Consider the following 23,318-nt stretch of genomic DNA (forward strand, 5'->3'; position numbering starts at 1 on the left):
AGCAACTCCAGAAAAACTTTACAGACGTTTTCAGGATGACTAACCATTTCTTTTGCACGTCCGGAAAGACCAATTTGACTTTTAAAAAATGACGGATGTATATTGCATGCACTTTCTTCAAAACGTTGTAACTCGGAAACTGTAAATTTAACAAAAATGGTGTTCAAGACTAAGTTATAGGAAATCGATTGAGCACCCTAAAAATGAATATACACAGAATTTTTTTTTTTAAGGGTTGTTCGCGACAAAATTGGAACACCCCTAAATACATATATCTCTGGAAGTACTTCATCAACGATTGAAATATTTTGCAGACTAATGAACGTATGTATGTTCATTATGTAAAATCAATTTTTGATGATACTAAAAGCTTTTAGATCGAAGATGACAAGTGCGAGAAGCAATTATATGTAGTTTTATTGAACATCCGGATAAGAAAATTTGCGAAAAAAGAACTTGATTTTCCTGCAAGCACTGTCCATAACGTTCTTAAATCTTGCGGTACACGTTTGACAACAACAATCAGGGAAGCTGCAAACGAAGCAGGAACTGTTCTCAGGAAACACCAGAAGGACACGAAGGTGATGCAAATATTGCAGAAGAGACTAGATCTTTCGGTACGTGCTGTGGCTAGAAAAATAAGAATGTTTCCAACTTTCGTGCATACTTTCAAGCACCGGTAAGGTGTAAAGTCGTTCAAGGTGAAAACTGTACTGAACCGTAGTGATAAACAGAATGTGACGGCTAAAGTCCGGGCTCGCAAGTTGTATCGCGAATATTTAACGAAATTTTCCTGCGTGATCATGGACGATAAAACTTATATGCTGGAAGATTTTAAGCAGCTTCCCGGAATATTTTTTTAGACTACCATGCAACGGCGCGGCGTAAACTAGTATTTCAGGACGAAGAAAAAGTTTACCAGAAAAAATAATTGTTTTGGCAGGCAATTTGGTAGAGCAAGCCAAAGCTTCATCGCTACCAGAACAGTAAACAAAGAAATATATCGTTAAGAATACCTAAACAAGCTATTGTTACCATTCCTACGCAGCCATGACACTCCCTCGCTATTCTGGCCTAATTTGGCATCTTGTCACTACGCCAAAGATATTTTCAAATGGTCTAAAGAAAATGGAGTCCATGTTGTACCGAAAGAAGCGAATCCAACCAAACTGCCCGAAGGTGCGACCTATCGAGCGGTATTGAGCTCTCGCGAAGAAAGAATTCTTGCAATGTAAACAAAAAGCTACAGTCGTATGTCGTTTTCGTTTTTAATATGCATTACACCGGTGCAGTGCTACACTGAGGCATGAATAAACGAACAAAAATGACGAAAACAATCAGTAATCATTGACTACAATAAACGATTCCATTGCACAGAGCTACACCAATCTTTTGATGAGTGCTACACCAGTGGTATCGGTGCAGAAAACGTGTAGCACTGGTGTAGTGCAATTGGTAAAAACGAACCGTTTCAGTGCAGCTTTCGCTACACCAGTGTAGTGCAATTTAAAAACGAAAACGACATTAGAAAAGTTTCGAAAATCTCGTAGTTTTTTCATGCAGCCTAATTAACTGTAATTAGTTTGTGGATGACTGCACAATGCACAATTAGATGAATGAAAAATGCATCTTGGATTTAACTAACAGCAAATTTGTTTTATTCCAAATTTAATCTGTCAAGAAATAATATTTTACCATTTTTGAAGGAATAATACGACCATCAATTTATATTTATTTTGTTTGTTGTTGTTGTTGTTGTTATATTTGTAGTAATATTATTACAGAAACTTTTTGATCACGCTTTAAGAGTTCATATAAATAGTTTGTTGTAATGGAATTCTTAAAATCCAAGATGGCAGCTTTGGATTGTTGGTATTCTGTTCTAGCTAATTCGAGAATTTAGCTAGACAAAAATATTTTCGCTATTAAATATTATTTTTTTTGCAGTAGGTGTTTTCGCAAAAGTTGTTTGTAATCAACTGATGCATCTTCTGATGTAAAAAGTCATTAGGGAGAAGTTTGAGACAATACCCAATTTTGCGTTTCAGCTAGATTTTCAGTGAATGTGTTGAAACAACTTATTGTCCCATACAAGTCCTATGTAGAACTTTTCATTGGAAATTGGGCCAAGTCCCCATGTCTCCAGTCCAACGATTTTTAAGGGTTTAACAGCAGTTCTAAATCTATAAGGAATGATCAGAGCATGCTATGTTGCTATCAATAAAGTTTGTTTTGATAAATAAGGATAATTTGGACGCTGCTGTTGGATTTTTATTAAGTTTTAGTCTCAAGGAAGGTAACAATGGGAAAATGTTAAAAAAAATTATTAAAAATTCTTAAGAGTCTTCATGTTTTAAGTTTGCTAATGATTGCCCTTTTTTTCAATATAATTTGTCTTAGTAATGACATCTTGAGACAATACTTGTATTATGCCCATATTTCTGTGTGATGTCAATAGGAATTGGAAAAGTTGTCGACTTTGATCGTATCCACCGTTTGCAGGAAGTGTTTGAATATTTGAGAACTGAAACTGATTTTTGAGTACCAGTATAGAATCATAGATGTAGATGAAAGAGAATTGAATTTAGTTTGAGCTTCTAGAACTGACAGACTCCTAACTTCAATAATGTAATGATTTAAATTATGTATGGCTGTATCGTTATTTCCCGAAACAATTTCAGGGTTTACATTGCTTACGATATGAGATCTGTATTCTAGCCGATTAATTCTAAGGTGATAGAATATATAACTAATTGAACTAATCATTGCTTAATTTGAAACCATGATTGTTATTGGTGGATGATCTGAGTCAAAGTCAGAATCACTACAATTGTTACACGGAAAGAAATTCGTTACTGCTGTCATGATTAGAAAATCATGAAAACAATAAACTTCTCATGGAACCATGAGCAATAAGTCCATGAAAATTAATCATGGTCCGGAACTGCGTTACTTGAGGAATGTATTTCTACCAAAACTCGTAACTCCGATTTTCTACCCGGATATCATTTTGAATCGTCCGTCTCAAGTGATGTGATGAATTGCTCAATAAATTAATGGTAAGATAAAAAGCAGACATTGAAAAACAACAACTACTGCAAATGTTTACTTGATCCTGAGGCATATTCATTTCGAAATTGTGTTGTTTTACTCAACGGTTGACAGAGAATCGACCATATATAGAGATAATAAACCGAATATTGACTAAACACGGCTACGTTTTTCATTTGGAAAACATAAATGTTACATTTTGTATGAATATATCTGAATGTATTTCCAAATATTTGATGTGACTGTTTTTGTTAGATATGTTCCAAGAACTAGCGTATACTGAAAAATAAATTATACTATGAATTTGGAACGCCAACTAACGAAAATCAGAAATTTTCTTGTTCAACCACTTTGATTAACAACACCAGCTGCATTGATTCACCCTAAAGATTTTAAATAAGACGATTTCGTAAACGATGGTTTAAAAATATAAAAGGAAAAATCAATCCGCGGTATTTGCAAGAATTCGACATACAATGTAAACAAAAAGCTACAGTTATTTTAGGTGTCATCGTTTCGCGAAAACGTAATATTTTAGTTGGTAATGATTCAGATTAAAACAAATTCGTCATGCTTTTCACTGTTTTGTTATTCAAATGTACATCATTTGAGACATTTGTTAAAATAGCGTACAAAATACGTTTATCACACCATTCCATTTAATGCATATTTGAAATTTTCATATTTTAAAACAAAACGCCTGAATTCATGTTGCGAAAATCACCATCGTAGCAGAAACACGCCTGAAGTTATACCCAACAACGTAAAGTGTGTTACGCTTAAATTTCAGCGAAATCAGTCTAAATGGATCATGATTCGAGAACTTTTGATCATGGTGTATTATCATAACATGAAAATATACTATTTTCCCCAAATCATGACTAGTTTTGCTCATTTCTAGAATCGGTATTTTGCCCGTGTACATTGATCTTCTAGAATCAGATCAATTGTAGAAGGATTTCTCATAAAAAATAAATTGGCTGGGCTATTGGAAATAAAACTGGCTAAAAACCAGCAGAGAGTTCATCATGAAGAAATCGTACTTTCTGATAATTTTTCTGATTACTCCACAAGAGATGCATAGAATTTAGAATCCTATTAGGAGAAAATTTATTTCCTGTAATTCGAAAGTATACAAAAAATAATAAATACATTACGTGTGATCAAAACCTCTAGATGACTAGAAAACAGACTTTCTGCTTTCCCTATATGCACTAATAAAAATGAATATTTCCTATTTATACATCGAGATACCCTCTAACTTCAATCCTCAATTATCGGGCCTATTATAATGTTCTTTTTTTGAACATGGGATAAAAACTAATCAGAAGCTATTTGAGCCTATTCCAAAAAACGGAAATTTTTATCTCGCCAACCGGAAAATTAAAATCGGCAATTATCTCGCTACCCTATAAATGTATTTGTTAATGAATTTGAAGATTTCATTTTAACGTCATTGTGATCGTTTGAGTACCGTGCACAATCCTGAAATTCTTACCTCTCATTTGTTTCGCCTTATTTAATTGTGTAATTGAATATACACCGTTACAACTCTGGAAGCGAATCAGATTTTCGGAACTCGTAGCTAATATACGAACTGAAATAGCTTGAGCTTGAGCGACCACCCCTGGTTGCTACTCCGTTACTGATCGGAATTAGCTGAAATTGTACAGGGAGTATCTGAATGATTCGACCTGAGACTGGTAAATCATCCTTCAATGTACATCTTCTGGTAATTCCAGAATTCATTGATCAGTTCCAGCGCGTGCCAAGCCCGAACGTACATCGTCTAAGGAATGGGAAGGGATGTTTGTCCAACACTTGTTGTTACTAGAGGCCGTATATACTACTGCGCACTCCACAAGTGTCACGGGAGAAGGATATTTGTTAGTAAAAATTTCAGTATTGGTATTATTCGAGCGCGACTCAGTATGTTCCGATTTCAAGATGCTCGTATGCACCACTAAACTCACTAACTTCCCGAGTGAACGTTTCAACAATATCCTATATTGAAGTCCCGGGAAGTCTTGATTCACAGCTCTTATTCGAGGAAACTGAAGAAAAATTTGCAATACTATCGCGTAAAGAATAAAAACTTCCCTATTTTGTGTAAATGAAATTACGTGATACAAAATAAACGAGTGAATAGGATTTAGACAAAATAGTTGATTCATTGCATTGACATATTCTAAACAGTGGTTATAAAATCATTTTAAATCACCAAATAAAGGATTTCACGCGTGTCTTGATTCTTTATTATTTCCACTTTATTATTTTAATTATTTATTACCATTATTAATTGGTTATATTGGTTGATCTGGGCAGCCGGCTACCGAGAAAAATATTAATTTATTATTTGAAATATTAATATTAAGTGTTTTTTTACTATCTATTCAATATACCGGTATATATAATCTCTGTTATTAACTTTGTAATATCAACGGATTTGCACAATAGTCGATTTTTTATCATTCAATGTATAATCCTGAAAGACAATCAATAACATGGAAGAAGAAAACATTCAAAGTAAAACTTTCCTCCGAAGCTAGACGAAAATTGATAGGTTGAATGAAGAGATAATTTAGTAAAATAAAGTAATCAGAAGTGAAACATTGAAAATATCTGATAACTGAAAGGAAAAAAACTCCTGCAATTGTCGTCTTTTACGACATGGAAGCAGAAACCCAGTGGATCTATTCTTGGTTCATTTTTTCCGCCGGATTCCGCACGGCATCTAGGCTGGTACTGTCCGGAGAGAGCTAAAAGGTACTATCAATCTCCTAGTGGACTCCAGCTTCTAATATTCGAGCTGAAAAAGCTGTGATAAAGTCCCAGATTCTGACAAATGTTATGCAAAATGTCCGCATTGGAAAAACTTTTTGTTTATCAAATTGGAGTGGTCATTTAATCGACGTTGTATTCTAAACCTGGTTTAAAATAAATGGCATAGAACAGCCTAAAATAATTTTTTTATTTGAGAAACTCGACCGAAAAATGGCGGGGTTGTTCAATATTGAAATAAAATACATCTAGCTGACAGCTCCAGCTCCAGGTATAGATAGAATCCATTCAAACATGACTAAAATCAATATGAGACTGCGAATATGGGCAATATAATGTGATAAAAATATGTTCACTTACTTTACATACAAATATGTCGCTTTGGTTTAGTAATTTACTGTACGTCATATATCTGTATATGTACTATAATACTTAAATCTACGTACAGGTAAACCTCAACGCGACTTCTAACGGTTTTACAACGGCTTCCCCATTTTCTGCAAATCCATTTTCGATCACGGGTAAACACTAAACACGGCATTGTTTCTGGCTCATTCTAGATCGAATCACTGCAGAAGTACGGCGATAGGTGCCTGGACGAGTTGGTCACATCACTGCGAGAGAACATCACCCTGTCGGAGATTGGTACCATCGATACGGAATCGGAAGCGTTCGTAACCGGTTTCGACACTGTGGACTTCAATCCGGTTACACCTTCGCGTCGTAACGATTTGGAAGCGGCCAGCGCTGGGAACAACAGCGACAAACCGAACTCCACTATCGATACGGACAACATTTCCGAGCTGATGAGTGCACACGATTATTCCGTGTCGAATCTGTCCCCGGTGAACAGCTCACCGTCATCGGGTAAGATGAGGATGAATAGCAGCGACATTTACCGGAATCTGAAGGATAAGCTGAGGACTTCATTTCGAAAGAGTAAAAATTTTATCAAAAGTGAGCAACGAAAAATTGTAAATTACTTCGACGATAAACCCACAAAACGAGAAGAAGGAAATCGCGTGGCATTCGACCTGGATGAGTACCGCAATAAATACATTGACGACACTGAAACAGAAGAAATATATCAATCACTAAGTAACGCGGGTTCTCTGGTAGAGTTGAGCAACCAATTTTTGGCGGAACTGGTAAATCAGATCAAAACACAGTGTGACATTAAAAAGCAGCTAAAGCAGGCATTGTCTGTTTGTCGGAATACGAGGGAATTTGAATGTTCCTCTGAACTAATTGAGGCAGAACGGTTGATGTTACTGTCGACACTGAAGGAAACTGCCGCCAGGAACGAGCTGAGTAAGATCGACTACAACTCAAACGGAAAAGTACTGAACGAAGGCAAAAAGGTTGGCATTGTGGCCCTGAATCATTTCGAGTTCCCCTTGAAGGAAGCTGCTGTCAACGATATGCTTTTCAACTATTTCTACGTAATGGTGTGCTCTTACAAAAACCAAGTCAAAGCTACGCTGTCCAAAGAGCGCAATAAGGATCGCGTTTACTTCCGGGACTGCGAGATCGAATTCCACGATTTGGATGCTGAGTATGAAATTCGAGTGGAAGTGTTCGTGCTACGATTACGGAAGAATGCGCGTAATTTCAGTTTCGAAAGCAAATATCATTTGAATAAGGTAGGTTGATAATCAAAAATGCCGCTCGTTTTAGTTCATACCATAACAAGTTGTAAACCGTTTCAGGAAAACAAAAACCTACTCGGATCCTGTCCAAGTCCCCCGAAAGTGCTTAGCCCAGCCAAGCTACTTACGAGCCGTTCAAGTTCGCCGAAAAATTATGATTTCGATAACGAGTTTTCCCGATTCAAATCTCAAGGATTTATTACACTCACCTCGTTCAGTTTGCTACCCTCGAACAGCACTCTACAGCTGGAAGGCAACGAACAGCTGTTGGAAAACTGTCGTCACTCACCGTACTATTCGGCATCTAGCAACTTCCAGCGGATGGTACGACGCCAGGGCGACCACAACGTTTATCTGATGGAGGACTTCAAGTATCTCAAACTGGATTCAATGGTTTACAATTCAAATCTACTCGGAAGCATTGGAATGAGCGTCAAAAGTGAGGTTCTCTTTGTGAACTCTGATATCAGTGGATTCTTGACAGTCGGTCAAAGTCGTACCGGTAGCATCGATTGGAGCAGGAAGTGGTGCAAGTTGAATGGATTCGTTCTAGAATTTTGGAACTATCCCCAGGAGTGTCAAGAGAAGGTAGCTATTTGCCAAACTAAAAGTAGTTATTTTATTTTCAAAAACCGTTTTGATTTTTTTCTACAGCTTCCGACCGTTCAAATTGATCTGACCAAATGTATCTGTGACGGGGTGGAGTTAGCAGATCGATCTACCTGTTCACGCCCACGAACATTCCGGCTGGACGTGTTTGTAAAGGGATCTGGCAGCTGCAGTAGTAGCGGTATTAGCAGCTACAAGGATACGGACTCGCATCAGCAGCAGCAGCAGATGCACAATCGAAACAGTGACAGCCACCACCAGCAGCAGCAGCAATCCACATGTGATAACACTAAAATATATCTCTTGTCGGTCGACACACCCAACGAGCTCAAGATGTGGCTCAATGAGTTGAATCGCGTTGTTAAGTTTTTAAAGGAATGGAAAATTTGAACTCGTTAACCATCTCCCCCGTTATGCAAATTCGGCAATCGGTGCAATAATAAAAAATACAATAATAGCTGCTACTTGTAATGGTCAAATTTGAGTCATTATTTTCGAATTAAACGTTAGACTGTAGCCTAGATCTAAGGGAAGTGAATCTCATATGTTTGTAAATTACTAGCGCCTCTTCCTAACGTCAGATTTCAATTAGTTATAAGGTTTTTAAATTGTCGTTATGTAAACGTTGGCAAACGCTTCCAAGATAGTTAATTGAATTTTATTTTTATTACAACTCATCATTCCTAATGACAATCTTATATCTATGCATTCCACATGAAAATACATAAAACCGATGCAACATAGTGCCTCCTAGAAATAGTTGATATATTGATCATAATAAGCTGCAGCATAGTTACAGGACAATTCAACTACTAATTGCGAATCGTTTCGATTGTGTTTCTTGTTACTAATCCAATTTGCTAAGCTAATGGCAAATCGAAATGATCTCAATATTGTTCTAGAACATGTAAATTAATTCGGTGAATAAGTTTTCAATCAAAATGTACATCTAGGTTTTTACTACTTGAATTAATGTTAGAATCCAATAGGGGCTACACAAATTATACATAATTAGTGTTGTTTCCACTTTAAATAAATCACTTGAATTATTCTGTTACTAAACTATTATCTGTTATAATTTTTTTTCCGAAAAGAAATGTTACGAAACGCTTCAACTATTAAAAGCAACATGGTTCTGCTATGCTTTGGTTGTGGATCAGTAATCTGGAACCGCCGCTGTAAAGCTGCCAAAATGGTCGTCGGTGACATGAATGCCCCAGCAGGAAGGGTGTCGACCGGACTGAACAGCCTGCATGACGTATTCAATGGTAGCACCCAACAATGTGAATACTTGGGTTGGCGGTTAAATGCATAGGGTCCTAACAAGCCTGTTGGGGACCGTTCATAAACCACGTAAACCAAAATCTGGTACTTTTTCAGATTGCACGTATCGTGAATTTAATTCAAGATGCATTTTCTACTGTTTTATATTCATTTAAATTTTGGTCATAACTCAAAAACAATTGAATTTCATTTCACAAAACTTAATCATCATTTTTCATATTCCTTTAACAAAATCAGTAATTTTAGGATGGAATGATATTGTTCATGTACGTAACAGTTGCCAGTTGTTGCGATTGTTTCCTGCGAATAAATTTCGAGGTTGGTAGACTCTGAGTCAGATTGCGCCCGGATAATTGGGGATCTGTACCTCAAACCAAATGCTTTTTGCAACTAAAAGTTTTACCTTCCGAACAGTATATAACATACCGAGTGAAAATATTATTTCCCGCACTATTTTTTGCGCAACATGAAAAGTGGCTATTTTTGCCCCGGTCTTCCCTACATGAAACACGAAAAATTTTGCCAAGCATGCGAAAGAAAATGCTTGCAAGACGTAAACAGGATGGAGGAATTCCTCGGAATTTTGAAAAATTCTCGACGTTAGAAACTAAATACAAGAGCATACTTCGGGCCAAGAAGTGTAGCTATTGGAGACATTTCGTCGAAGGTATTTTCAAAAGAAACCTCAATGAGCACTATTTGGAACACGGCCAGACGAGTGAGGAATACTCGAACCGGTGGATGTTTGACTTTGCTAGGAAAGTTTGTCCAGATTCTGTTCCTCCGCATAGCATTATTAGGGAGTCTTATCCAAATAATGGTTCCATTGATAGTCCCTTTTCAATTATGGAATTTTCCATAGGACTCATGTCTTGTAACAACAACGCTCCTGGGTTGGACAGAATTAAATTCAACTTGGTGAAGAATCTGTCCCACCTTGCAAAAAGACGTTTGTTGGAATTGTTTAACAAGTTTCTTGAGAAAAATATTGTTCCACCTGACTGGAGGCAAGTGAAAGCTATCGCCATTCAAAAGCCGGGGAAACCAGCTTTCAATCACAGCTCATCGCAATGTTGTCCTGCATCAAGAAATTGTTATAAAAAATAATTTTTCGACGTCTCGACACTTGGGCCGAATCGAACGGTTTGTTGTCAGATACTCAGGCTTCCGTAAAAATAAAGGGACGAATGATTGTCTTGCATTGCTTTCGTCTCAGTTTGATTCAGTTCCAATTGATTTTCTCTCGGATTAGCTCCACCAACATGGAATTCCATAAATAATAATTATTTACATAACCTTTTGTCAGAGAAATGCATGTATTTTTCACATGGCAATTTGGCAACATTCAGAATTAGCTACATGGGTCTCCCGCAAGGCTCATGCCTCAGTCCGCTCTTCTATATTTTTTACGTGAATGACATTGACAGCTGTCTAGTAATCCCATGCACACTAAGATAATTGGCAGATGATGGCGTGTTTTAAGTTACTGGACCCAAAGCTATTGATCTGCAAAAACCATTGCAAGATACCTTAGATAAATTGTCCGTTTGGGCTGTTCATGTGGGTATCGAATTCTCTGCGGAGAAAACAGAGTTGGTCGTCTTTCCAAGAAAGCATGATCCCGCGCAGCTCCAGCTCCATATGATGGAAAGAATAATCGCGCAAGTTTTTACTTTCAAATACCTCGGGGTGTGGTTTGAATCCAAATGCACGTGGAGAGATCTGATAACAAAATGCCAACAAAGAGTAGATTTTTTTGAACAATAACAGGATCTTGGTGGGGTGCTCATCCGGGAGATCTAATAAAATGGTATCAGACAACGATACTTTCAGTTATAGAATATGGATGCATGTGCTTTCGTTATGCTGCAAACTCTAATATTATTGAACTTGAGTGAATTCAGCATCGTTGTTTACGAATTGCTTTAGGCTGCATGCATTCGACACATATAATGAGTCTTGAAGTTCTGGCGGAAGTTCTTCCATTGAAAGATCGTTTTTGGGAGCTTTCATAAAATAAGCTAATAAAATGCGAGGTAAATCATCTGGTTATTAATAACTTCGAAAGGTTAGTCGATCTTCAATCTCAAACAAGATTCATGACAGTGTATTTTAACCATATGTTACAGGAAATCAACCCTTCAAGATATATTCCTATCCATGTCAGCCTCCTAAATGTCCTTGACTCAACTCCTAAATGTCCCGGATCACCTACACTCGAGGGAAATCCCAAAAATATTTTCAAGTAAGGTATTCTAAATGGCGCACGTTTATTACGCATACACTTAAAGAGGCCTATACCTTCTTATGTGATTTTCGGTCAAGATACAAGAATTCCGTGCAAATCACTTTTTACCTATGACAATCAGATGGCCACATGTCAATATTGCCAAACAGCTGTTCACTACGGTAAGCCATGTGACAAACTGGACAAGGAGACAACCACACCAAAGGACAACGGTGCTTCCTTCACACCAACCCCAAGCAACCCCAGTACACCTGTGACAGCCACCAACAACAGTGAAGCATCTCCTTCAACGAATTTATCATCATCCCCTATAGAACAAAGTACACCAGCTGCAGTTAACAACTTATCCTCCAACCAACCAGCAACTGCAACCAATGTACAACAAGGTGCATCTACAGGCACTACCTGGCAGTCCGTGCTGTTGAAGATTGTGTCCATCTTCAGGAGCTCCTTGATATTTTCGTAGACTGGTGTCGACGAAACTTTTTAATAATCAGTACCGTGAAATGTCAAGTTATAACTTTTCATCGTAAAATAAATCCAATAGTATTTGATTATCAAATTGATGGACAAACGCTTGATAGAGTCGAATTTGTCAATGATCTTGGCGTTTTGTTGGATGCTAAACTCACCTTCAATCTACACCGATCAACTTTAATTTCTTAAGCAACGCGGCAACTCGGATTTATTGCAAAAATTCAAGGATCCGTATTGTTTGAAAGCGTTGTATTGCTCATTGGTGCGTCCACTAGTTGAAAATGCGTGTTTAATTTGGAGTCCTTACCAACTGGTTTGAAATTTACGGATAGAACGTGTACAAAAGAGATTTATTCGATTTGCTTTGCGGATCTTCCCTGGCGGAACTCACTGGATCTCCCACCATATCCTGACCGTTGTCGCCAGATTGGATTGGAAACACTAGAGCGACGTAGAAAGATACAGCAAGCGTTACTTGTAGCTAAAGTAATCAACGGCGATATTGACTCTCCCAAGATCTTATCTCTTTTCGACTTCCGTGCTTCTCAGTTCGCTCGACTGGTCTATTTCAACAAAGGTTCAATCGTACTACATTCGGACACCATGAACCTATAACAGCATGTATCCAAGCATTTTCCAAAGTTGAGCATCTATTCGAATTTGGGGAACCATCGCATAAGTTTGCACAAAAGTTATCAAGTGTTTCGTTTTTATAAATTGACCGTTTGTACCTTTTTTCCTTCATTCAGACTATTATTTGTCAGATAAATTATTTTAACAAATAAACTAATAAACTAGCAACGAAAAGAAGACGGAAATCGACAACTATACCATCGATGCGGCAATGGATGACGAGACGAACCACGAACGAAGTGCCCCTGAATCCTCGCAGGAGGGAAATGGAAGCTCCTCTCCTCCTAGAAAAAGGGTGACAACGAGAACCAACTAAAAAAAATATTTGAAAAATCGGTTCAATCGGCCACGTAAAGCTTGTACGCAAATAGGCCTGAATAAAAATATCTTTTAAATAAATAAACCAAACTAACATCTACAGGGAGAATCAGAAGAATCTCAGTTTTCGCTCTATCATCGATATAATGAAAATCTGTGCCGTTTGGCTATAAACAGTGACTAAAATATGAGTAATCGAAGTAACTACATCCCAGAACCTCTTTGGAAACCAAAACTACTGCAGATTCGAGTACCAACAGGTCAAAGTCATTGTGAAACCTTTTTCTGTCATTTTCGATTCTCAAAGCTTCGGTTGAATATCGCCACTGCAAACTATGGGATGTTCACTTAAAGCCGCAAATGAAAGAAAGAACACAATTTTGAAACTACTGTTTCGCTGATGTCATTGACTGGACATGGATCTCGTTCTCATGATTTGCAAGCACAGCTGAGAGTGACATTAATTTCTCGTCATTTTCGTATATTTTGAATCAATGAAAATGACTTTTTTTAGCTCTGCTACTGAGTTTGGTATGTTCAACAATAATGATTCGGATTCATTTAGGCTTCAGTAACCTGCATCTGTTTATATAGCAGAGCTAGCAGCAGTTCATTACAGTTTGAGTGTAATCGTCACATTATCTCCAAACCATTATTTCCTTTTCACAGATAGTCTGAGCGAAATTGAAACCATTCGCTCAAACGCTGCTGGCAAAAATGAACCATTTTTCTTGGGCTAAATAAAACAGTGTCTGAATGACATATTGAACAATAATGATCAAATCACAATAGTTTGGGTTCCGGCTCATTGCTCCATTCCAGGTAATGAGAGAGACGATATTTTAGCCAAACGTGTTGCTATTGAGGGTGAAATTTTTGAGAGACCGATTGCTTTCAACGAATTCTACAGCGCGTCTCGCCAAAGAACACTTGCCAGCTGGCAAGCTTCTTGGAATAAAGATGATCTGGGTCGGTGGATGCACTCAATTCCTAAAATATCAACAAAGGCATGGTTCAGGGGACTTGATGTGAGTAGGGATTTCATTCGTGAGATGTGTCCAATCACTACACGTTAGATGTACATCTCTTTCAAATTGGACTTTCCGAGACTAATCATTGTGCTTGTGGCTTGCGATATTGATCATGTCGTTTGGAAATGCATGGAGTATCGTGATGTCAGATCTCAACTAGTAAATTGTTTGCATACTATTCAATGTGCTAGTTCGCGACATTCTGGCTTGTCGTGACCCTTCTTCATCATTTCTTTAAGACCATTAGGGTTTCATTATAATTTTATTTCTTTATGCTAGCCTCCTTCCTTTTCCATGAGTTCAACCAATAGCCAGCTATCTTACTTTGAATAAAGGCGATGTACTGATACCAAAGATCATCAACAGTATATACTAATTTATAGCAGCTAATCGTTTGATAAAAATAGCGTTTTTAAGTAGATTAACTAATGAATTCTGAAATAGTAACCGTTTTGACTGTATTCGAAATATATTATGTTTACAGTACTACGTTTTGCAAGCTCAATTGGTCCTGATCGATCACGTAGCAGCAACACACGGGTGGTCTCTAAAGCATGACTACTAGAGGGAGAAAATCAAACAATTCGTTCATACTACGTATAAATGTTTATTACACACCAGCGCCACTGACGCAGCATTCTAGATTCATTTTGATATTGTGATTTACTCTGCGGGTGCGGTTACATGTGACCTGTTCCAACACCCTCTATACGAATCACCATAGTATGTCTAATGTGGATTTTTACCAATCCGCTATCATTGTTTTGATTGCTAAATGTACATGGGATAAACTAAGCGCTCAAGAACATGATCGATTTTATAAATCGAGTTGACACTAAGAGCAATACAAACAGAAATACTGAGATAATGATGACCCCCAAAACGTTTTACAACAACGAAAGTTTTAACATGCGGCTGGAATTGCAACTCTATCTGTCTGCTTTACTTCGCCAACTTTTGATGACTCTATTGGTACACTTCTAAATCTGGCTGGATATAAATTTTTTGTAAGAATATTGTATCAATTGTGTAGACAGCTCATACGAGTAAGATATACACTTCTTTTGTTACCATTGTAATTATTTCTATAAACATTATAATTCATTCACATCAGTATGGGTTCAACAGTATGTTTATGTGTGGTCTTGCTTCTTACACTAGCTCGAACTTCCACACCTTGTTTGGTCCAGTTTCGGTCACATACATGGCGGACCCGTTGGGACAGAACGCGATCGAGTGCGGATTATCGAACTTGCCCCAGTGGTCGATGATAGTCTCCGATCGTGGATCGATAGTAAATCCCCGCACTGGAATCATGTCGGCCGTAGGACCATTCACAGCATACACCAGATCACCGTAAGCGGCAACATCGTATACATGGCCAAGATCCGGTTCCTGAATTGTTGCCGCTTGAGTTCCCTCTCCGAAAGATGACCTAAGGCCAGCCCTGAATTTGTTTTAAAAGAGCATTTTTTATTAATAGTTCATATTTTTATGACACACCAAACTTACTTAGGGCAAACAACTCGCATATTTTCCCTATCGGCGATGCAGATTAGGTCTAGGTGCTCCAGAAGTGTTAGTCCGTGTGGGACCTGTAGGGACAAGAACTCCGGTGGTTGAGGAATCACTCTGATTAGTCGTCCGGCGGCATTGAATTTCAACAGACGACTATTGCAGTATCCATCGGCGATGAACACTTCCCCGGTCGTAGCTACCGCCGTTGCCGTTGGCTTGCACAGGTGACTCCGCGAAGAACCGGGCTCAAACCGTCGACCAATCGTTATGCTGGGATAGTCGTGACCTGGCATGAATTTGAAAGCCTGATGCAATGCGACATCCGTTAGCCACATGTTCCCATTTTTATCGATCGTCATTCCGTGCGGCATGTAGAATATGCCACTGCCACTTTCGTCGATTACCTCTCCCGTAGCGGCACTGAGTGTTAAAATCGTACTATCTTCAATGGGACCGTCCGCGATCTGTTGGAAGTAGTTGGTATCGTTGAAGCTTCTGTAAATGCAACATATGTCATTAGGATTTGCAAAAACGGGATCACGGGATTCATCAAACCCACTCTGCATTCCAAACGCGATGACCACGGTGAAAGATGACCGGGTTGCCTTCACGGTTCACCGAAACGGCTGTCACCTGACCGAATTCGTGCGTCATCATTGGCCAGTTCTCCACTGCTCGTGGCCTCGGTGGACTGTCGAGATGTGACGTGTCGACTGGTTTCAGTGGCTGAGGCTGTGAAGTGTAAAGAACATTTGACACTTTTCTAGTATTAGTAATCGAGAATCACAATGACAGTGACAGTGGTTTGTTTACACTTCTATAGCGCCCAACTGGTGCAAATTTCATCAAAGTAGTCGATCGCATTCAGAAATAACGTCAAATATAACTCGACTTTTTTTTAAAACACCTGTAAAATCCGATACGGTTCCAAGTTGTTTAAAGTGCTGAAGATGCCAAAAACAACAGTTTGTCGATTGCACATACTGGATCCGAGAGGTGGCTAGAAGGTGCAACGCCAACTTTCAAACGGTGCGAAACATTCTTGCCAGATAAGGCGCTCTTATTCCGAATAACGTCGTATCGTTTTTTCGCTCGTATTTCATTTGTATTCCCCATAACGCTAGAAAAATCAAAGGTAGCTATGATTCGATCGAAAAATCAATAATCGACCGTGTTTTGACGAAACGTAAGGATTGCACTTTGAACGATGACGAAACATACGTCAAACTTGGTTTCAAGTAGCTTTCCATTTAAACGTTTTACTTCGAGACTGGACGAGGGGTTGTGTCAGGAAGATTTAAGTTTGTGTTAATCGAAAAGTTTGCGAATAAGGTCATGATTCGGCAAGCGATTTGCTGTTGTGGTCTGATGACATCCAAAATTACATGCCGAAAAAGCGTGTTCTGCCGTTCATCCGTAAGGTCAAACTCCAAGGGGGTTCTGGATAAGTGTGCTGCCAAAAAGTCAAAGTCTTGGCATTATATTCTTTTTGTGGAATTTGGTCTTTCTGTTTCAACAGACTTCGCAGCCGATTCTTAGTGTACAGAATCATTGCATGGGTAGTACTATGGATCCTACTGACACTAAGAATCTTTCCAGGTCGGGGCTCGAACATACGACAACTGGCTTGTAAGACCAGCATCTGGCTTGTAAGACCAGCATCCTATGCATTGAACCGCCAAACCCGGGCCGTACTGCCAACAAGATCTATTTTGTTCCCAAGATAATAAATTCACCGAATTTCCCGAATTTTCGATCAATCAAAAATACCTTGCAATTTTAAAGCAACGACTTCGACGAAGCTGCGGGGTTGTCAAGGACATCCACCAAAAGCGGGTAAAATGGACCGTTTCTACTGTCCGGGTACTGATGGGCTCCATCAAGAGAAGGTTTAGAGATATCCTTCGAACTGTAGAAATACGACCGTCTAATGGTGTAACTTTGAAGTTTTAATGAAAGTAGGGAAGACCGGGGCAATAATGGTCACGTTTGGTCTTACGCCAAAAATTTTGCGGAAAATAATATTTTCTTTCTGAATATTATATCAGCTGTTTTTCAAAAAAGGGCGAATCTTACAAAAGTTAACAAATCGATTTTCTCTCACCTACCAATGAATGCTTCAAAATAATACAATTTTTCTGGAAAATTCGGATTCTATAAAAATCTCAATCTTAGTAATACAAAGAACTATAAAGGGCGAAACTGGCATATGAGGAAAGTGGTAAAAATTGCATGGCTTTTAAAGATAAACCAACAGCTCATCGACTAATCAAAAATTGATCTGAGAATGTACGATAATTCTTAAATAGGATTTGAAATCAAAGTCGAAACATTCGTCGACGTTTTTCTATATTTGCTGTCAATGTTAGATTCGCCGTTCTTTGAAAAACAGCTGATATATTCACCCTTATTCTGAATAACGACGTATCGTTTTTCTGATCGTATTTCATTCGTATTCTTAATAACGCTAGCAAAATCAAAGGTAGCTAGGATTCGACCGAACCATATTCGATCGAAAAGCCAATACGCCGTTATTCAGAATAAGGGCGATTGTTCGAAAGCTACAACCTTCTGTTACAAAACGTATTCGGTTTGTAGTAAAGGGTGATTTTTTGCTGGTATCTTTTTGGCAACGCGTGAATCGTGTCTTGTGTCATTATCAAACTTGTTCAGTTTGGTTCATAATTTAATCATGAATCCACTTACGAACAAACGAAATTCATGGTTAAGAGAGTGCATCGCGCACTTCTTCCAATTTATGGGCGGAACGTTACTTGTGAATGGCGAGCTTTACCATGTAATGGTTGACAATTTTTATTTGCCCGAAATGGAAGAGTTGGACATACACTGGGGTTTCTTTTTACGCTGTTTTTTTATGTGGTTTGCGCGGATTTTCAAACTTACAAAGTTTTTTCTTTAGTTCTGAGGTTTTTTTACGTGGATTTCCGAAGTTACGTGGTTTTTTTACGCCGATCCCCCGCGTGAAAAGAGACCTCAGTGTACCTGACATGTGGTTCCAACAATACGGTGCCATATACCACATGGCACGCGAAACAATGACCAAATTAGCTCCAAATATGGTGATTAACTTTCATTTTTGGTATTATTGATATCTTATAATTGTTTTGAACATGAAAAATACCATTTCATCGTAACCATTAGTTTCGTTTTGTTTTTTTTTTTTTCCTGGAAATGTATTCTACAAACCACAATTTCTGGAACTAGTAAATTTTACTTCAGACGAGAAAATCTACACTTTCGCACTCAGCGACTGCTGAGGCTCAACTGAGTTCGAATTGTTGCGAGTGGCCATTTTCGCCCCGGTCTCCCCTACTGCAAAGTAACCATTATTGGACTTTTGAAACTTATCGAATCACGTCATTTTGTGCGTATTAATTTACTCAGCCTGTAAAACCCCAAATCGGTTTAAACGATTCCCGAATTTCGATTCCGAAAGTACCGAAAATAGCGGGAATACCGAATTGAGTATTGGTTTTCATTTTAATCCGATTTTGTATCGGAAATCAGAACTCAAATCATCAAAATCTAACTCATTTATATATCCTAGAGACGACTTATTCGATTTTCGCAAACTTCAATTCAAATAAAAGGTCTTTTGGTTCATACAAAACGCCATAATTTTATCTGGATCTTTTCGACATGGCGATGAAAGTGACAGATTTCAAACTTTCAAGGGTTGTGGAAACGTAAAGAATCTCCCAAATTTGGTACAAAACTAATCCAATTTGTAGGTTTTGTTTGTTGATGGTTATACGAATCAACTTCTGTTCTGTCGGTCTCGAGATTCCGGTTCCGGAAGAATTTCCTTTTGATCCGACTTCAAACTACTCACTCACTTTTCTTAGTAATGGCGTGACAGATTTTTACAAACTTAGATTCGAATGAATGGTCTTATGATCCTATATAAAATTTCTGAATTTCGTCTCGATCCAACTTTCGGTTCCAGAACTATAGAATTAAGAGTGGTAAACATTTTTACAACAGTTCGAATCAATAGGCCTTGTCAGTTGACGACTAAACGTATCCATTCCGGCTATACCAGTCCACGGCGTCCGGTTCCAATAGCATCGGAAATAGTGGTCACAAACTTCAAAATGGAACTAACTCACATTTCTCAGCGAAGGCTTGAACGATTTTTACAAACTTGGATTCAACTAAAAGGTCTTATGATTCTATACGGAACACCTGGAGTTCATCCGGATCTTACTTTCGGTTCCGGAAGTACAAGGTGATGAATGTTCAAAATTTCAAATGGCCTAGTAAAGCGTACCGGAACGCACATGCGGTGGTACGGAAGAAGAAAACACAACCCCGTTTTTACGAACTAAGCACTCTGTATGCGGTGGTTGATTTTGTACACGCGTTAAAGAAAACGAAAACCAACATCGACGCTCGGTTTTGAAAACACAAGCGAGTCCATCGGCACCGAGCACACAAAAGCACGAGTTTCCAACCGTTATGAAGAATCACGGCGCAGGCACGAATGTCAGTTACCGATGTGTGTTTTTGGTTGAACACGGTGCTGAGGTAGAGACAAAGCATAGCCACTTTACGGGATGTGCGCCCGAAAGAAAGAAAGAAAAAATTTCAATGGATTGAAGTTTATTTGAACAGAGATATGTGTCGGCAGTACAGTGATATCGTGGTGTAGTAAAGTCAATGAAACCTGTAAATAATATTTACATACATGCTGCGACTAAAATTTATTGAATCCGGTTCTTATATAAAAAAAAATCTCACAAAATTTTTTGAATCGGTTCAAGAGAACCAGCTAAATTTTCATTTGGTTTTGGAATTCTGAGGTTATTGCAAAAATTATGTTTGGCAACGATTTTTGCGTAGCAAAATCCGGTTTTTGTCTTTCAAAATACTCAACCGGATTTTCCAAAGTAAGTTACACTTATGCAATTTTGCATTTAGCCGTTCATATCATTAACTTATACAACAGAACTATTTTATGAATCGAAATCAGACAATGCTGCTTTCAACATTATGTTTCATTACATTCAGAGTAGTGCTAAACAAATTTTCATTGTTAGGAGAAAGGAGGTTCGAGTCCCACCCTTGAGTTGTTTATTTTTGTGTAAACCTTCAATTGTATCATTTCATTCGTCACTATTTTTCCAATCTGCCTCTCTGTTGGTGATAAAAACTTCAAGAATATTCACTGAATAAATGCTTTGCTTTACGGATCAACAGCATTTCTAATTTTCATTTTGCGAGTGTTTTTTTTTTTTGACGCTGCTCAATTATTTTGATATAAAAATAAGTAATAAGAGGAGACTTTAACTTACGCAGTTTTAAAATCTAAATTTAGTTCGTTAGGCTTCCATATGAATGGATTTCTTCTTGTCACAATCAGCGATACGCATACGTCACAATTTTCTGTTGTTGAAACTTTGAACGATGGGTGATAGTTTATTTTATTATATCACGTATTCCGTACACGTGTCAAACATATTGAAAATATGTGAACAAAAAAATCACACCAAAAGAATCGACCTTGTACACATTGAACTGAACATCTGTCACTCTAGAATATTCGGCCTTATTGATGCCTTTTCTTCGTTCAGAACAAAATATAACAAAACAAACATCATCGGATGCACTTTCCCGGTACTCACCGCGTCTTCCGGAACCTCATTGAATGCATCCTCGTAGGCCCGTTCCATGATCATTTCCCGGAGTCGCCGAAAAAAGTTGTTATTGAGCAGTTCCGCTTCCCGGGGACTGGGCCCCGGAGGCAAACCGTGCGACGCTGACCAGGCGTTTCCACAGAGAACGGCCAAAAGCACAATCAAGCCATACGTGCGCTCCATGACTCGGTACATATGTTCACCCGATTGATCCGTTCTCCGCCAATTACTGCAGTGGGACGCGCACCTTCTATGTCTGATCCGTTGCCAACACGGTGCTGGAAGTGAAAGTGTCGAAATTTATATATGACTCCTTTGAATTCGAACATCGGTTCGGTGGCAGATGATAATAGTTATGCAAGGTTTGGAAAATAGAGCGTGAAAATAAATCAATATTTTATGATGGAGATAAAAGCACCGAATTGGCTAGGCCATATGTTCCAAACATAACATTTTCACTCGAATACTCGGCACCAGTAGCATCAAGCTTGAATGAAACTTTCCATAATCGATAACATACTCACAGTAACAGGAAAAAACGAAAAGTGAAAATCAGTCCTGATGTTGAGTCGACAAATTTTCCATGGCTCCACTCAGCGGCAGATCGGAACTGGCGAAGACCTAACTTCGTCCGCCTTTCTTTACTGACGAGATGATAATGAAATCCAAATGCGGAAACCTGAGACCTGAAGCCTGTTTAAGCAGCTTTCGACGAAACTTAACACCAAAATGATAGTAAGCTCCAGTAATCTACGTCATTGTATGTTCCTCTTACGCAAAAATATTGTGCTCCTGATGGGGAAAGAGAACTTTTCCTGAGCGGACGCTTCAGTGCTGGCTGTTTAAATTGAGAGTGAGCGAAATCGCCGTTGCGCAAGTGTTAGAGCAAATGCAAAAACACGGCGTGAAAGCTCTGCTTGTTGACACTACATATATCTAAATAGGTGCACTTTCGGTCCGTAGTATCCTGTTACGCGATATCCCCGTAATGACGTATTAATTGAAGTCGTTTGCAGTTGAACTAATCAACTGCTAAGCCTTTGAAAATAGACAGAATTACAAGCAGACACCTCAGTAGTTAGTTTCGGTACGTCATATTAGATTCCAAGTGTGAAATGTTTTTTTTTTTCATGTATCAAAATCCTTCCTGTTTTAAATAAATTGAAAGATTGTTCAATCAGAACTTCAGAACCATATCTGTCTGTATAACGCATCTAAGGGAATTTGATATTACTCGTCTCATAAGTTTCACGTTTATTAAGCCATTAACAGTCACGTACCCAGAGGGGGGGCCCGAGGGGCCCTGGCCCCTCCCGAAATCAAAAACAGATATTTAATTATTTAGAAAATCTCAGACATGTTACAGAAATAACAAGACAGTAAATGTAAAGAAATGTAATACAATAACAGTTCCAGTGAAAAAGTTCAAAGTGTCTGTTAAAAACACCCGTAACATAAAAGACACACCGAGAATTAGGTACGTCAGCAATCTTCAGCAACATTATTTTTCATCTTTGGGCCCCTCCCGAAACGAAATCCTGGGTACGGGCCTGGCCATTAAAATCCATTTACTTAAAGTATGAAAAATTAAAAAGAAAATCTGATCTCCGGCCAATATTCGGTGCCGCTCACGAAAATTTCGAAGCGTAAAACTTAATGATTCCTCAATTGTCATAGCAAGGCCATCGTTACGTTATTTAAATCTTAAATCACAGAAGTGTTCGGTCACTAGCACGTACCAGTGGTCACTTGGGTGTATTTAAGTGAAAGCGATTCATGCGAAGAGAATGTGTTTCACTCGCGCCAGTTGCTTTAACCACAAGCACACACTCAAATTCTGTCTATTCGACACTGAGAAGAAGTGCGTTTTTCTTTTTGTGTGATGTTTCGCTTCTTGCATCCCCTGTGTAGATAAGAATCTTACACCAGCGTGTATCACTCTTGTGAAATGCCGTCACTGCTTCAGTGATGACATTTAGGCAGTAGAACGGCATCGACGGGGTGCAATCACTTTCTAAGTTAGTAATAGATTAAGAATTGGTACACTAAAACCTCAATTTGA

General features: G+C 38.4%; 2 protein-coding genes across 3 annotated transcripts in view; one reads left to right on the forward strand and one right to left on the reverse strand.

Moving 5' to 3' along the window:
• The window catches only part of LOC131439144 (uncharacterized), a 52,205-nt gene extending 43,053 nt beyond the window's left edge, over positions 1 to 9,152 (forward strand). Inside the window, exons 4-6 of the mRNA XM_058609817.1 lie at positions 6,393 to 7,475; positions 7,542 to 8,069; positions 8,136 to 9,152. Of these exons, the coding sequence (XP_058465800.1) occupies positions 6,393 to 7,475; positions 7,542 to 8,069; positions 8,136 to 8,480 (1,956 nt within the window). The 3' untranslated portion in view covers positions 8,481 to 9,152. The remainder of the gene's footprint in view (positions 1 to 6,392; positions 7,476 to 7,541; positions 8,070 to 8,135) is intronic.
• Positions 9,153 to 14,668: 5,516 nt separating this feature from the next.
• LOC131439145 (peptidyl-alpha-hydroxyglycine alpha-amidating lyase 2) lies at positions 14,669 to 22,009 on the reverse strand. 2 transcript variants are annotated; one of them, XM_058609818.1, is made up of 5 exons: positions 21,781 to 22,009; positions 21,245 to 21,534; positions 16,159 to 16,331; positions 15,594 to 16,094; positions 14,669 to 15,528 (listed from the first exon to the last, which is right to left on the reverse strand). In XM_058609818.1, exons 2-5 carry the CDS (start codon positions 21,449 to 21,451, stop codon positions 15,234 to 15,236), a joined length of 1,176 nt encoding a protein of 391 aa, XP_058465801.1. In that variant the 5' UTR covers positions 21,452 to 21,534; positions 21,781 to 22,009; the 3' UTR covers positions 14,669 to 15,233. The 2 variants fall into 2 exon arrangements, with proteins under 2 accessions (XP_058465801.1, XP_058465802.1); XM_058609819.1 differs by having other exon boundaries at positions 21,777 to 22,009.
• Positions 22,010 to 23,318: the final 1,309 nt, after the last annotated feature.

The sequence above is a fragment of the Malaya genurostris genome, chromosome 3 (assembly GCF_030247185.1).
Source record: "Malaya genurostris strain Urasoe2022 chromosome 3, Malgen_1.1, whole genome shotgun sequence".
NCBI lineage: Eukaryota > Metazoa > Arthropoda > Insecta > Diptera > Culicidae > Malaya > Malaya genurostris.